General features: G+C 40.7%; 1 protein-coding gene and 1 non-coding gene across 8 annotated transcripts in view; one reads left to right on the top strand and one right to left on the bottom strand.

Moving 5' to 3' along the window:
* LOC126272722 (V-type proton ATPase 116 kDa subunit a 1) overlaps nt 1-16,364 on the top strand; it is a 610,777-nt gene that overhangs the window by 582,998 nt on the left and 11,415 nt on the right. For 5 of the 7 annotated variants that reach the window (XM_049975766.1, XM_049975767.1, XM_049975765.1 and 2 more), the window contains 2 exons: nt 5,024-5,252; nt 5,937-6,108. In XM_049975766.1, coding sequence (XP_049831723.1) covers nt 5,024-5,252; nt 5,937-6,108 — 401 coding nt within the window. The remainder of the gene's footprint in view (nt 1-5,023; nt 5,253-5,936; nt 6,109-16,364) is intronic. The other 2 variants (XM_049975772.1, XM_049975771.1) reach the window with 1 other exon arrangement.
* Nucleotides 15,077-15,149, bottom strand: Trnat-agu (transfer RNA threonine (anticodon AGU)). The gene has a single exon. It is a non-coding gene; the product is annotated as a tRNA-Thr (tRNA).

A 16,364-nucleotide genomic window follows, 5' to 3' on the forward strand; every position in this document is an offset into this window, starting at 1 on the left:
TTCTCCCACGTCTTGATAGTCTTGTCCAGTACCAGGTTAAAGAGGAGTTGGGACAAACCGTCACCCTGTCTAACTCCTGTCCTAATTTGAAAAGGTTCAGAACTTTCGAAGTTGTGTCTGTTAAAGGGTGCTCAGTTAATGAAGTAAATATTGATACCTGCACCATATTCACAAGGTGTATTGAACAGACTGGTGCGATGAATTGAGTCGAATGCTTTCTTGAGATCTACTTAGCTGACTACTGTTCAGATCGACTGATGGTGTTACAGTGTCATCTTCAGGTTCCAAATCTGTTCTGCGCAGGATCAATGTGGGCGGAAGCCTGCCTGATAGTCACTAATCATATGCTCTGTCTGTTGTTCTAATCTGGTAAGAAGAGCATGTAAGAGCACTTTGTAAGCAACTAGTAGGAGTGAAATGCTTCGATAGTTGTCGGGATCAGTCTTGTCATCCTTTTTGTGTAGAGGGTGAATCAAAGCACTTTTCCAGTCTGCTGGTATGACTTCACTTTCCAATATATTTGCAGTGATAGTTGTTAGTCCGTCAATCAAGAGTTCACCTCCAATCTTGAGCATTTTGGTGCTATGTTGTTTTTTTCGGATGTGAAACGATGTTTCGTACGTCCTCATGCATAGGTAGAGTTGAATCCTGGTTTGGTGTGGCAACATAGAAGTCAAGTTTGTCTGCTGGTGGTTCACAGTTGTGTAACTTCTCGAAATGCTGTTTCAGGATTTCACATTTGGCCTCAAGTGTTCCATTAGGGTGTTGAAAACAAAGAGTGGGTGGCTTCCCTAAATGTTGTATAAAAGTTTCTTATGTTGTTTCTTTTGGAATCATTATAAATATTCTCTAATTGTTTGTGATGGTACATGCATTCAGTTTTTCTGATAGTTTCAATATTTTCTTCGATGTTTCCAAAAAGATCGGCCAATTCTCCAGGGTTTGATGGCTGTGCCAAATCTTCCAGACTTGAATACGTGATTAAAGTACTCTGTTGCAGTCTGTTGTCCACCACCTGTGTTTCCTTTTCCATGGTTATTAATATTATTATAATATTATTATTATTATTATTATTATTATTTTATTCCTTGCAATGTTAAACTCTTAATTATAAATTTTAAATATATCCAAAGAGCTCAATTTAAAGGTTTATTCAGAAAGTAAGTCATTTTGGTCTACTGCATTAGTGGTTGACCACTGTCTTGGTGTACCATAACATTCCTACACTCAGTATGCATCCAGCATGTGATCTGTGTGTCTGCTACTTTTTATGCCTGACATATTAAAATGAGCACTGCTATAGAAAAGCCCATCACTTGTAAGATGTGTTCTGTGGTAAGACATCTTTTGATACAAAACTGCAAACCAATTGAAATTTGTCAAACACCGACAAAGGTATGGTGGGTGATAAAGAACAAGTGTCAGAGAAAACTTAGTGCAAAAGATTTGTTTTTTCATGAAAATGCATTTCCAAGCATGGCTAGTCTTACCTGAAAGCTCCTATGGGGTTTTGGATGGGAGGCCTTCGGTTATCCACCATACAGCCTGGATTTGGTGATGAGTGACTATCACCTCTTCCCATCAAGGAAGACATGGATCACTACACAGCTCTTAGATACTGACGTTGAACTGTGTGCCAGTGTAACCAGTGGTTGTAATTGCAGGCTGCGAATTTTTCTGGAGACAGTATTAAAAAACTTGTGCAATGGTACGATAAATGCCTCAGTTTGAATGGCGATAATGTAAGGAAATAGCTTAAGGGTGTACCTTTAAAATGTATATAATAAAATTTGGTTTTTCCATATTGTTGATTTTTTTTTTTCTTTCAAAACATCTGCTACTTTCTGAATAGCCCTTTTGTATATTTAAAGTGGAGATCAGAATTGGGGACTAATCCACAATCTTTTGCCAATGGAGACATCATGATTTTCCCAGTTATGGGCCTTTTGTCCTGTGGATACACGTAATGTGTTTTAACAGAGTAGTTTCCATTGCCTTCTGCATTCTTATACCATTGGTCATTGCTCATTCTTCTGGCCCTTAAGAGCAGTTTCCCACCCTAAGGACAGGGACTTCTATCTGCTTCCCCACCCTCTCTGGCAAGGCCATTGGCAGTCTTTGCCTGCTGTCAATGACAACATTTGTTCAGAAACAACTGAACACTCAGTTGACCCATATCAGATCTCAAGAATGAGGCTGTACTCATTTGCCTTTGTTTATGAATCTCTTGTAATATTCAGTTCAGGTTCATTTACCAATGATGGCAGCAGATAAAGAAGAGTAATGAATGCTTCCAGTAGCAACTAAGTACAGTTGCTGTGCCATGAAATGCTGTCTTCACTGTTGAATCATATTTTGAATGCACACTGTCATTGAGTCCCATTACGATGCTAATCATTATGAAGTCAGTGTGACACAGTAGCTGTGCATAATTTGTTCTGGAAGCATGGACTACAATATTTACTTCCACGTCATGGTTGGTAAATACAACTGACTATAGAAAAGAAACACTTTTTGCTTTTGGTTCTCTAATTACTAATTTTCATTACATATATTCCAGGTTAATTAGCCCATTGTCTAGTGTTATTGGCAAAGATGTTACTGTGCATACTGATACAAATATTAATAAAGGAGATAATTAACATTGGAGGTATGAATTAAAAAACACCTTCAGTGTCAACTTCTCATGTTTTATTAACTACATGATGTGATCAGTTTATGTGATCTCTCTTAGGTTGTGGTTATAGCTTGACACCAGTGCCTACCAATTTTAATTGTATATTACAGCACTGAGGATGGTCACTAAGTGACCGAAAATCGATTTTGCTGACAATAACAACAAAATATGGCCAATGCTGATTTTCCTTCCAATTCTATCCACTACTTGGTCGTGGTGCACAGAATGCTCCATGGAGTCGCCAATCAGTATTGAATACAGTCACGTTTGAAGCTGTGAAATATAGATAAAATTAAAGAGAATTACGTCATCAAAGTTACTGTTAACAGTAAATATAATTATAAAGTATTCTATTCACTATCATGACTAATAAAATAAATTACTAGCAATTCCATTTACAGTGGTGCACAGCCTAACAAAAATGTATTGCATATGTTTGCCATTGTGTCAACCATTGGGGGCATACTGAATTGTTAAATTACTGTTAAAAATTTGGGTTTACCAAGGTCACATAGTGATGTTGCATCACTTTACAGTAAAAAGGTCAAGGAACATCAGCATGTCAAACATAAAATACCCCAAATATAAAACACAAATCATGTTGCACTGATGTCCTAGCCCACTCATTAACACCACAGTGGTGACTGAGCTAGTACAATGATTGCTCAGATCAGTCTGTATACAGTTGGTAACATTGCAACATCTGACAATCAATATGTACTTGCATAAATTTCAAACTACATGTGCCATAATACAAATTCTTTCTTCACTCCAATATCATTGAAATTACTTTTGTTAGAATATCCTGAAGATGAAGACTTTTGTCAGAATTAGGTAACATATTTAAATTACAAATTTATGATAAAAATTTAGTTCAGGCTACTTATCTACGCACAGTATATACAAGTACATCAACAGAAACTGATCACCATGGTAACTGCTTGCAAGATAGTGTAGATCACAGCCACACAGCAGATTAAATACAAAATACTGTGGGCAAGGTCAAGGCTGTCAGGTTGTAGAGCATGCTCTAAACAGAATATTGTGTGTTGCAATTATACACTCTCTGTATATGCCCATTCATCCTAACGGATAAGTTTTTGGTGATCATACCAGTGCAGAAGAATGAACAGTATTTTCTTAACATCTGGTACACAATGTGCTGTTTCTCCGGTGGCTCTCCCATTGATAGCATATGTTTTGCGTGTTACAGTACTGGTATTGGTGATTGCAGGAGAGTGTCTAAGATAAGTTTTACAATCGGGACAATCACACTAGATTGGGCCATAGGTAGGGGAAATGGGTGCAGAAGGAGCACAGGATCTGATCAGGATGTTCATGGGAGGGAGGGGGGGGGGGGGGCAGAAAGCTGTAGTCTGTTTGTGAAACCCAAATTTATTTGCCAATATTACTACATTAACACAATTAGCGGATTACTGATGTTGACAATACTTCTTGCCATCTTCGTATCCATAAAGCCGAGCAGTGGTAGTTGCATCATACAGTGCTTAAACTACTCTTGTCACGTTAAGACTATACAGAATCCATAAGAAAGTAGAATTGTATGTGTATTGTACAGTCCTAACGTCACAGAGTGGTTTCAGCATTACCACTGCCTGATTTTATGCATCTGAAGATGCAATACATATTGCCAAATTACTAATCAAGTTATTGCATTAACATAGCAATCTTGGCAAATAAATTTGTTTTCACAGGAAGGTTACAGTACAATATGCACTGAATGATCATGTTACGTATCCCTTACCGAAAAGTAGAAGCTTTGAATTGTTGATAAGCAAACAAAGGTGGGAACGAAAATTGGAAGAGGCTGAAAAGATGGAGGAGGGCGAAAGAACTGGGTGGAGGTGTGGGTGGAGCATGTTACTCGCAGTTGCATGCTGTTGTGACATTGGTTGGTCATATTTGTTCATAGTCTGACAGTGGCCATTCGTCATGGTGGGCAGCTGGTTGACAGTCCTGTTTTACTTCCATCAACACAGTCACCATTACTTGATATATCAGTGCACAAAAGGCACCCAAACCTGTACAAAGAAATTAGCATGCTCCTCATGTGAGAAAAGTTTACATTTATGTTTTTCTTTGCTTTATTTTAGTTTTTTAAGTTATTATGTATGTTACCTCACATTCATGATATTATTAAATGGAGAACAAAGCATTTTGTCAATGCTGATTAGTATGAGAAATAATAACGACTTTCTCAGAATAGCTTACATAACATTTGAAAGCTTTCATTGAAGACTGATTTTTGAGTGCAGTTATTTCTTTAGAACTTACTGTATTGAAATTTGTTGTATAGAAAGATTAATTTGTTTTCTGACTCATCAGCAGGTGTCAGCATCTGAGAATGGTGATGTAAATCAAGGCATTGAACTGCGTCAGGAAAATGAGGAGGTTGGGGCAGTTACTCCAGCAGATGGGCATGATGGCCATGGAGAAGATGATATGACTGAAGTTTTCATTTACCAGTCCATACATACTATAGAGTATATTCTCAGCACTATCTCTCACACAGCTTCATATCTGCGACTATGGGCTCTGTCACTTGCACATTCTCGTAAGTTCAAAGAAATAGAAATTTGATAGCTGGCACGTGCATGTACTAAGTTTTAGTATGATGACCATTTTCATACCAGTAAACTGAAGATTCTAATGAGTTTTGGTATACTGAACATTCATAATTTTAAAAATATGGAGTACAAAATGGTATTTTAAGGAAAGGCAAGTCTAGGTTGGAATATCAACGTTGATGAAAAGAATAGATTTGCTAGGCACCATAGGGATGACATGTTGAGTTGCAGACATGAATTACAGTAACACAGTTACATACTGAGCTTTCAGCCAAAGCCTTCGTCAGAGAAGAATGAAAAACGTGCACACATTTACACAAGGAACACACGCCTTATTACACCACTATCTCCAGCCTCTCTGCCCAGAAATTGTGTGTGTGTGTGTGTGTGTGTGTGTGTGTGTGTGTGTGTGTGTGTGTGTGTGTGTGTGTGTTCCTTTCTGTTCTGAGGAAGGCTTTGCCCAAAAGCTCAATGAGTAACAATCTCTTCGTTGTGCATGTCTGTAACTCAGTGTGTCATCTTTACAGTGAGTAGCAATCAATCCTTTTCATAACTGTTAAAATAGAACTACATGTGTAATTATTATTATCTTTCTATTTCAGTATGTGTGTTTCAGATTTCTTTGATGATGTGATTAACTTACTTACAAGTACTCCGTTGCTCTCTTACAGAACTTTCTGAAGTGCTGTGGACAATGGTCCTGCGGATGGGACTGACAGCAGAAGGCTATACCGGTGCAATTATTCTCTACATTATGTTCCTAGCTTGGTCTTTCCTCACTGTTGCCATTTTGGTTTTGATGGAAGGTCTTTCAGCATTTCTTCACACACTAAGGCTCCACTGGTATGTACAGAACTCACAAATATGTAAATTTGCAGTACTTTGAAGTTGTAAACAGCAAGAAGAGTCAATGAGAGTAAAATGAAGACTTTTTTTTTTTGCTTCAGTATTTAATTTGTTAAAGATTTGGGTATGTGTGAGGTATCACCAGGAACAGTAACAAATTTTACTGCAACTTCGCAGAAGTCATCTTCATAGAAGTGATTGTAAAAACGAAAATAATAGGCACTGGTTTATGACCCTACCCTAATGTAACAGAGGAGCTAAAATGGCTTAGAATCATGAGAGAAATTAAGGTTCCTGATGCAAGAGACAATCTTCATTCTTGCCTCAGAATCATTATGCCTCTATGTTGAGGTGCTGGACCTTTCACAAAAAAATCTCTCCTCTTGTGAGAGAGCTAAGGTTGTATGGCTATGTTCATCAATGTTGACTATCACAAGTCTCATTTTTTCTCATCACACACATGTTAATAACAGAAGATATGACATATAACATATATTTTGAGTTTATGGCCAACAGAATCAGCTTGTGCACAATGACCATCTGAAATTCTCTCTACTCATCCCCTTCCTCCTCCTTTCTAGACTTTCTGCACCTAGTATGTTCTAATGTACAGGATGTGCTTTGGGGTGCCTTTTCTACCTGTATCAGTAGTCTAGTCTTTGACAGGCTCATCTAGTTGGGCTAATGTTTCATCAGTACTGGGAGTACGCTCTCTCCCCTTCTGAAGCTAATGTTCAGTGGTAAATTGTTGGAGATATTTATTTAAACGGCCATTTCATCATCTGAATTTATTTATCAAATAAATCAGGATCCAAAAGAAGGCTGGAAAAATTTGATGTTAGTCTGACTAATGAATGCATATACATTACTCTGCCCATTAAAATGGCTACATCAAGAAGAAATACAGATGATAAACGGGTATTCATTGGACAAATATATTATACTAGAACTGACATGTGATTACATCTTCACGCAATTTGGGTGCATAGATTCAGAGAAATCAGTACCCAGAACAACCACCTCTGGTCTTAATAATGGCCTTGATACGCCTGGGCATTGAGTCAAACAGAGATTGGATGGTGTGTACAGGTACAGCTGCCCATGCAGCTTCAACACAATACCACAGTTCATCAAGAGTAGTGACTGGCGTATTGTGACGAGCCAGTTGCTTGGCCACCATTGACCAGACGTTTTCAAGTGGTGAGAGATCTGGAGAATGTGCTGTCAAGGGCAGCAGTTGAACATTTTCTGTATCCAGAAAGGCCCGTACAGGACCTGCAACATGTGGTCGTGTATTATCCTGCTGAAATGTAGGGTTTTGCAGGGACTGAATGAAGGGTAGAGCCACAGGTCGTAACACATCTGAAATGTAACATCCACTGTTCAAAGTGCCGTCAATGCGAACAAGAGGTGACCAATACGTGTAACCAATGGCACTGCACACCATCACTCTGTATGATACGCCAGTATGTCGATGATGAATACACGCTTCCAATGTGCGTTTACCACAATGTCGCCAAACACCATCATGATGCTGTAAACAGAACCAGGATTCAACCGAAAAAATGACATTTTGCCATTCATGCACCCAGGTTCGTCTTTGAGTACACCATCACAGGTGCTCCTGTCTGTGATCCAGTGCCAAGGGTAACCACAGCCTTGATCTTCAAGCTGATAGTCCATGTTGCTGCAAATGTCGTCAAACTGTTCATGCAGATGGTTGTTGTCTTGCAAACATCCCCATGTGTTGACTCAGGGATCGAGATGTGGCTGGTTTACAGTCATGCGGATAAGATGCCTGTCATCTCAAGTGCTAGTGATACGAGGCCGTTGGGATTCAGCACGGTGTTCCATATTACCCTCCTGAACCCACCGATTCCATATTCTGCTAACAGTCTTTGGATCTCGACCAACATGAGCATCAATGTCGCGATACGATTAACTGCAATTGCGATAAGCTACAATCCGACCTTTATCAAAATCGGAAATGTGATGGTATGCATTTCTCCTCCTTACACGAGGCATGACAACAACATTTCACCAGGCAATGCTGATCAACTGCTGTTTGTATATGAGAAATCGGTTGGAAACTTTCCTCATGTCAGCACGTTGTAGGTGTTGCCACTGGCACCAACTTTGTGTGAATGCTCTGAAAAGCTAATTATTTGCATATCAGAGCATCGTCTTCCTGTCGGTTAAATTTCGCGTCTGTGGCATGTCATCTTCATGGTGTAGCAATTTTGATGGCCAGTAGTGTAGTTTGTAGACAAAAGCTAGAGAGAGAGAGAGAGAGAGAGAGAGAGAGAGAGAGAGATTGATTAATGTATTAAGTTAAGTACTGTCAGCACAAGATGAAAGGACAACAATGTAGTGCATTTTTTCATGTCCATTTGTTTTTGTAGTTACAGTTTTAGTAACTTTCATGGCAACAGTTCTGTCACTTGGCACATCAATCATTTTCCCCATATTTACTATTTGGCTTAGTTCCACACTGATTTTCTTTTGTTGTTTAATAATAAAGTGATGGGAGGATAATATCTTCCCTTCATACTCTTGGGGCATTTTATGAGAGATTTTGGTTGTGGTCCGCATGCTAAGTCCATGGCGCTTCATAAATCTGTAGCGCCAACCAACTCCACCCTTAAAGTGTGTTAAGTTCCACTGTAGCACTAGCTTATGGGTGTGTATTTGAATCATTTTTGTATTAATTCCAACACCATTTCAACAGTGTTCTTTAATCCATTTCAATATGTCATCTCCTAGTTTTGGCCATTCTGCATTCAGTCCTTCATTTGTACATTTAGTCGTCCTCATTTTTTTCAGTACTTCTTTACTAGCCCGCCAATCGCAAATGATTTTTTTCTGTTGGTGGAGGGCCAAAGTGCTGATCTGTTTCCATGTTTCTCTGCATATGCTATTACTTCCAGTTAATAGGCCACATCATATGAATACCTTTTATTTTGTTTCATTATGAAACTAGCTACTAACAGTTTGGATTTCTGAAAGATTCTGATGTTGAGAAGGCTATCTACACGTACAGTGAAAATGTGCTTAATTCATTAGACAAAAAAAAAAAAAAAAAAAAAAAAAAAAAAAAAAAAAAAAAAAATTTGCAGGCAACTGGTATATTTTGTGATCTGTCAAAGGCATTTGACTGTGTAAATCACAATATCCTTTTAAGTAAATTAGAGTATTTTAGTGTAACAGGAAATGCTGCAAAATGGTTCAAATCTTGTATCTCTGGCAGGAAACAAAGGGTGTTATTAGGAAAGAGACATGTGTCAAGCTATCAGGCATCATCCAACTGGGAACTAATTACATGTGGGGTCCAACAAGGTTCCATTTTAGGGCCCTTGCTTTTTCTTGTGTACATCAATGACTATCCATCACTCGCATTACCAGATGCCAAGTTCGTTTTGTTTGCCGATGATACAAACATTACAATAAATAGCAGATCAAGCATAGTCTTAGAAAGATCAGATAATAAAATATTTGTGGACATTAATCACTGGTTCCTAGCCAATTCTTTGTCACTAAACTTTGAAAAACACACTACATGCAGTTCAGAACTTGTAAGGGATGTCCCACGAGTATATGTCTAACGTACGATGGCTAGAAGATAGAAGAAGTGGACAGTGTTAAATTCTTGGGATTACAGCTTAATAATAAATTCAAATGGGAGGAGCACACCACAGAACTGCTGAAGCTTCTTAACAAATCTCTGTTTGCAATGCAAATTTTGTCAGACATAGGGGATATAAAAATGAAAAAGCTGGCATACTATGCTTACTTTCATTCCATAATATCATGGGATTATTTTGTGGAGTAATTCATCAAGCCAAGCAAAAGTTTTCTGGGCACAAAAACGTGCAGTGAGAGTTATATGTGGTGTGAACTCAAGAACATCCTGCAGGAGCCTGTTTAGGGAACTAGGGATACTAACTACTGCTTTCCAATATATTTATTCCTTAATGAAATTTGTCATTAAAAATATATCACTTTTTCAAACCAACAGCCCAATTCATGGAATCAATACTAGAAATAAGAATAATCTTCACAAGGATTTAAAGTCACTTAGTCTTGTACAAAAAGGTGTGCAATATTCAGGAACACACATTTTCAATAACTTGGCACAGCCATAAAAAGCTAAACAACAAATGACATTCAGTTTAAGAGAAGCCTAAAGGGTTTATTGGTGGCCAACTACTCCTACTCCATTGATGAATTTCTCAGTAAAACCAACAGATAAAACTTCTGCGCAATTTCAGTGCAGTAATGTGTTCATTGTACACCCGTCAACTCCTATCCCAAATCAAAGTCCTCAATCTTTCCTCTCCCACATCCACACCGGCTGTTCATAGCATCCTCCTACAGGCCAACTGCAAATTAGAACAGCATGCCACCCTCCACCTCAAAAAACTATCCAATCTCCTGGTTTCCCACCTCCGGAAAGGCAACTCACTCACCCTCCACAGCCTTTCCAACAAACCTCAATCGCCTTTTATTGCACAGAGACCCAGTCTCTCCCATCTACTCAATCTCCCACTTCCAGCTACACTCCCCCCAACACCTCAAAATTCTAGTCAACACAATCTGGAACCACAACACCCCAATTCAGTAGTCTCCCAATCCGAAAACCTCTGTCCTATCCAAAGGCCTCACCTTCAGCCCCACTCCCAGATTCAACCAAACTGCCCTTGTCAAAGATTTACTGTCCCACACTCGTAGTCTCTGCTGGAAATATCACTTTGCCACGAAGAAAAATAATCCTGATCCCACTCCTAATGATCCAACTCCCCAAGACACTATCCAGATTGAACCCTGCATGGAACAGTTCCGTCCTCCATCACAGCAGGACCCACCTCCTCTTCCTCAAAATCACCCTTTCCAAACCTTCCAGGAATTTCTCACTTCCAGCCTTGCCTCTCAATCTTTCTTGAAAAACCTTAATCCTACTCCCAACATCACCACAGCTGAAGCCCAGGCTATCCGTGATCTGAAAGCTGACCGATCCATCATCATTCTTCCGGCTGACAAGGGTTCCACGACCGTGGTACTTGATCGTCGGGAGTATGTGGCTGAGGGACTGCGTCAGCTTTCAGACAATTCTACATACAAAGTTTGCCAAGGTAATCCCATTCCTGATGTCCAGGCGGAGCTTCAAGGAATCCTCAGAACCTTAGGCCCCCTACAAAGCCTTTCACCTGGTCCATCAAACTCCTGACCCCACCGACACCTCGAACTCCTACTTTCTACCTACTTCCTAAAATTCACAAACCCAAACATCCTGGCCGCCCCATTGTAGCTCGTTACCAAGCCCCCCACAGAACGTATTTCTGCCTATGTAGATCAACACCTTCAACCCATTACATGCAGTCTCCCATCCTTCATCAAAGACACCAACCACTTTCTCGAACGCCTGGAATCCGTACCCAGTCTGTTACCAACGGAAACCATCCTTGTAACCATTGATGCCAGTTCCTTATACATAAATATCCCGCATGTCCAGGGCCTCGCTGCAGTGGAGCACTTCCTTTCACGCCGGTCACCTGCCACCCTACCTAAAACGTCTTTCCTCATCACCTTAGCCAGCTTCATCCTGACCCACAACTTCTTCAGGCCAGACATACCAACAATTAAAGGGAACAGCCATGGGTACCAGGATGGCCCCCTCGTATGCCAACCTATTTATGGGTCGCTTAGAGGAAGCCTTCTTGGTTACCCAAGCCTGCCAACCTAAAGTTTGGTACAGATTTATTGATGACATCGTCATGATCTGGACTCACAGTGAAGAACAACTCCAGAATTTCCGCTCCAACCTCAACTCCTTTGGTTCCATCAGATTCACCTGGTTCTACTCCAAATCCCATGCCACTTTCCTTGACATTGACCTCCATCTGTCCAATGGCCAGCTTCACACATCCGTCCACATCAAACCCACCAACAAGCAACAGTACCTCCATTATGACAGCTGCCACCCATTCCATATCAAACGGTCCCTTCCCTACAGCCTAGGCCTTCGTGGCAAACGAATCTGCTCTAGTCCTGAATCCCTGGACCATTACACCAACAACCTGAAAACAGCTTTCGCATCCCACAACTACCCTCCCGACCTGGTACAGAAGCAAATAACCAGAGCCACTTCCTCATCCCCTCAAACCCAGAACCTCTCACAGAAGAACCGCGAAAGTGCCCCACTTGTGACAGGATACTTCCCGGGACTGCATCAGACTCTGAATGTGGCTCTCCAGCAGGGATACGACTTCCTAAAATCCTGCCCCGAAATGAGATCCATCCTTCATGAAATCCTCCCCACTCCACCAAGAGTGTCTTTCCGCCGTCCACCTAACCTTCGTAACCTCTTGGTTCATCCCTATGAAATTCCCAAACCACCTTCCCTACCCTCTGGCTCCTACCCTTGCAACCGCCCCCGGTGTAAAACCTGTCCTATGCACCCTCCCACCACCACCTACTTCAGTCCTGTAACCCGGAAGGTGTGCACGATCAAAGGCAGAGCCACGTGTGAAAGCACACAAGTGATTTACCATCTGACCTGCCTACACTGTGACGCTTTCTATGTGGGAATGACCAGCAACAAACTGTCCATTCGCATGAATGGACACAGGCAGACACTGTTTGTTGGTAATGAGGATCACCCTGTGGCACCGTCCGGGTTATCTGGATACTTCCCACCAACACCAACCTATCCGAACTCCGGAGATGGGAACTTTTTTGCCCTTCAATATATCCTCTCTTCTCGTTATCCACCAGGCCTCAGTCTACGCTAATTTCAAGTTGCCGCCACTCATACCTCACCTGTCATTCAACATCATCTTTGCCTCCACACTTCCGCCTCAACTGACATCTCTGCCCAAACTCTTTGCCTTTAAATATGTCTGCTTGTGTCTGTGTGTGTATGTATGTATGTATGTATGTATGTATGGATAGAGGTGTGTGTGTGTGTGTGTGTGTGTGTGTGTGTGTGTGTGTGTGTGTGTGTAAGTACAATCTAACTTCTGCCCCATTTCAGTGCAGTAATGTGTTCATTGCAAATAAGTATTATAGTAGTTGTATTACATGTTTATTACCTTATAAATAAATAAAAACCTTTTTTATTTTAAATTCAGTGCATTAGTATTTGTAAAATGACTTTCATATAGTGTTCATTAAAAATGACGCTCTTTCCACTTGGGACCTGTGGAATGGTACATTAGCTTATTTGTTTTAGTTGTAAATATTTGTCATGTATTGTTGTTTTTCTGACATGTTCCACATCCTGGAAGACCTCCTCACTACGAATCAATTGGAATGAAAGAAAAAAATATTGTAATGTTACTGATAACCTAAACCACTTTCACATTCACTGGTACTGTAGACTGCAATGACACATCGTAGGCGAGGCAGTGTTCTGGGTTTGTGATGGCGTGATGGAGGGAGGGAGTGTTAGGAAGCTTATGAATGCCCATAACTCATGTTTGTTGCATCGGTGCACTGCTGCTTCTAGTTGAATCCAATGTGCCATATAGAGATAGGTTTCCCATAGTATCGAATATATGGCCATTTTGAAGACTGGGAGCAATTTTAAATCAAACACAGGACATTTTTATATTAATTTAGAATATAAGATGCACCAAATTTTGGAGACAATTTTTATAAGAGAAAGTGCATCTGATAGTCCATAAAATACAGTAGGGCTGGAAGTTGGCGTGGCAGTGAAGAACCTGTCACGGGCAGATGCCTGATTGTGTGGCACCAGCCACAGGGGCGTTCTGGTATTGGAATTAGGTCCGAGTGGGCATCCAGTGCCTTGGGGTGAGAGAAGGAACTGGCTGACACAGTAATTGTGAACTATCCAGTTTTCCTGCCTGTCACATAAACTCCTCAGAAACCAGGAACTAACTCTCTTGTGGGAGGCTGGAAAAAATAGCAGGTGAGGTTGTGGTTGAGTAGGGAGCAGGAGGTTGGGCCAAATACAGGGAAGGTGCCCCCACAGAATTCAGGAGAACCCAAAAACTCCGACTCCAAGCTGGCGGAAGGCTTGAGAGGTGTGTGTGAAGGGAAGTGGAGGCTGATCGTCCACTTGCAGGTGTGGTTGGTTGCGACGGAAGGACACTTGTATGTCCTCCACCAGTGTGAGGACTCACTGAACCCCTGAGCATGGATGACCACCAGAATACAATGCTCATGACACCCAGAACTGCAAGCCGAAACAGGGGTCCCCAGAGTGTAGCATGGAGATGGAGGCGATTTAGGTGGGTGTGGGTAGGCAGCAGGAGGTGCAGTGCCATGTGCGGCTGGTGCCTGTGCAGCAGCTCAGACAGGTTCCCCTCACCAATCGGCATCGGCCTGTATGAACTAAGACAACATCAGAGTGCTTTTGCCATGAGGGTGTCTCCAATGTACTCCTTGAACAACATTTTGAAAGCTCTTCATCAGCATTCTGAAAGTCTATACAAGGCTCCTTTTAACTGAAAAGCCTGTGAAATAATATTTTGGCTGTTATCCATCACCAAGGTGTGGGGGAGGTCTTCTGTGGAGAAGATCTGGTCGAAGGCCACACCATCAGTTCCCCATCGTGATTGGGTGCTAATTTTGAATTTTATTTAAAGAAAATTATTGCTCTTTCTACTTTAAGACAACTTGGTGTGGAACAGAAGTTTAGAATGTATGGATGTCAGAAATAGGCTTCTATGACAGTTGATCAATATGCACCCAAAAGCAGCCTCAGAATCCAGTAAGATGCTCTCCGTGGCTATGAAGTTTCCAGCCACAGTCAGTAACATTCCATTCGCCTGCAAACTTTGGACTAGCAGCAATTAAATGTATATGAGGTGTCTTCTCTATCAGACATGTCCAAAAGAAAAAACACCATTTTTGATTCGGCAGCCGTTATGAATTAAGACACAGAGGAAGACCTCGGTTGTGACCGGGCATTGATTGACATTGATGGGAAAAGATGAAAATTTGTCATGGACCAGGATTTGAACCCAAGTCTCCTGCTTACTAGGCAGATGCTCTGACCACTGAGCCATCCAGACACAGTGGTCATTGCAACTGCGTGGACCACCATAACACAACTCCCATCAGACACATGTATCTCCAAGAACAGGCACCACATATATATACAAAATTAAGATGAGACAGCCAATGTCTCTTCAGTGCAGATGCACACCATGCTTGAACTCTTACAGGAATTGGTGAAATGTCATGAGTATGGGGGCAAGGGACACATTTCTAGTGTGTGGATAAGTTGAGAATTTGGATCTTATGGGAGCCTGCTTGATCTGCTGTCCCTTGTGGACAGTTGTGGATATAAACCAGTTATTTCATACACACACAGGCAAACCTTGCATGTGACTGTTCTGCTTTCAAGCAACACATGAGGTGTTTCCAATACTTATTACAAAGGTTGCTGAAAGAGGAAAAAACTACCAAGGTACTGTACTATGGTGTCTGTGTCATGTGGTAAGGTAGTCTCACAGTATTTGAATTTAATTTATGACTAATGTTTGTACATTACCTTTAGACTTCAGTCATATATATGCCTGTGTGTTTGTTGTACTCATGTCAAATTAATATTGCTGACATAGCATTGATGAAAGAATAAAATTATTGTCCTTTGTTTGACGTTCAGATTTTGATGTATTGAGGCGAACATACCACTTTACTTATAGCTTGTCATGAGCCTTCTACTTTTACATGTGCGTGCATGGTAAAGTAAAAGTTTTAATTATTAATGTCCTCTCAAGGTGGCCAGAAAGAGTAGGTGTCAACAATCGCAAATGAAAAATTGTGTCTCAATGCAGTGTATTTAATAGGGAGTGAACAGATAATTACTTTTTGTATTTTGTTTTGTTTGCTGTGAATCAATTGCAGCTGTAAAAGAATTTAATATCTGATGTCATTTTGAATCAAAGTATGCTGATTTGATGAAGATGGATGATAACGAGAGGAAAATCAAGGTGTCGAATTTGCTAAAATCTTTGTCTAGCCAACAGCAATATTTAAAGAAAGGAAAGACAGAGAGTGAAGTGGCTGCAAAAGTAAACTTCTTAATTTCTAAAGAAATTGCTGCCACTGGAAAACCTTTCATGGAAGGTGATTTCTTAAAAAAAGGGAGGGGGGGGGGGGGGGGGGGGGAGCATGATGATCATTGTATCAGAACTATATCCAGAAAAAAAATCAAATTTTTGAGAGTGTAAGCTTGTCCAAGATGACAATTCAAAGAAAAGTGCATGATATTTCTACTAACT

The sequence above is a fragment of the Schistocerca gregaria genome, chromosome 5 (assembly GCF_023897955.1).
Source record: "Schistocerca gregaria isolate iqSchGreg1 chromosome 5, iqSchGreg1.2, whole genome shotgun sequence".
NCBI lineage: Eukaryota > Metazoa > Arthropoda > Insecta > Orthoptera > Acrididae > Schistocerca > Schistocerca gregaria.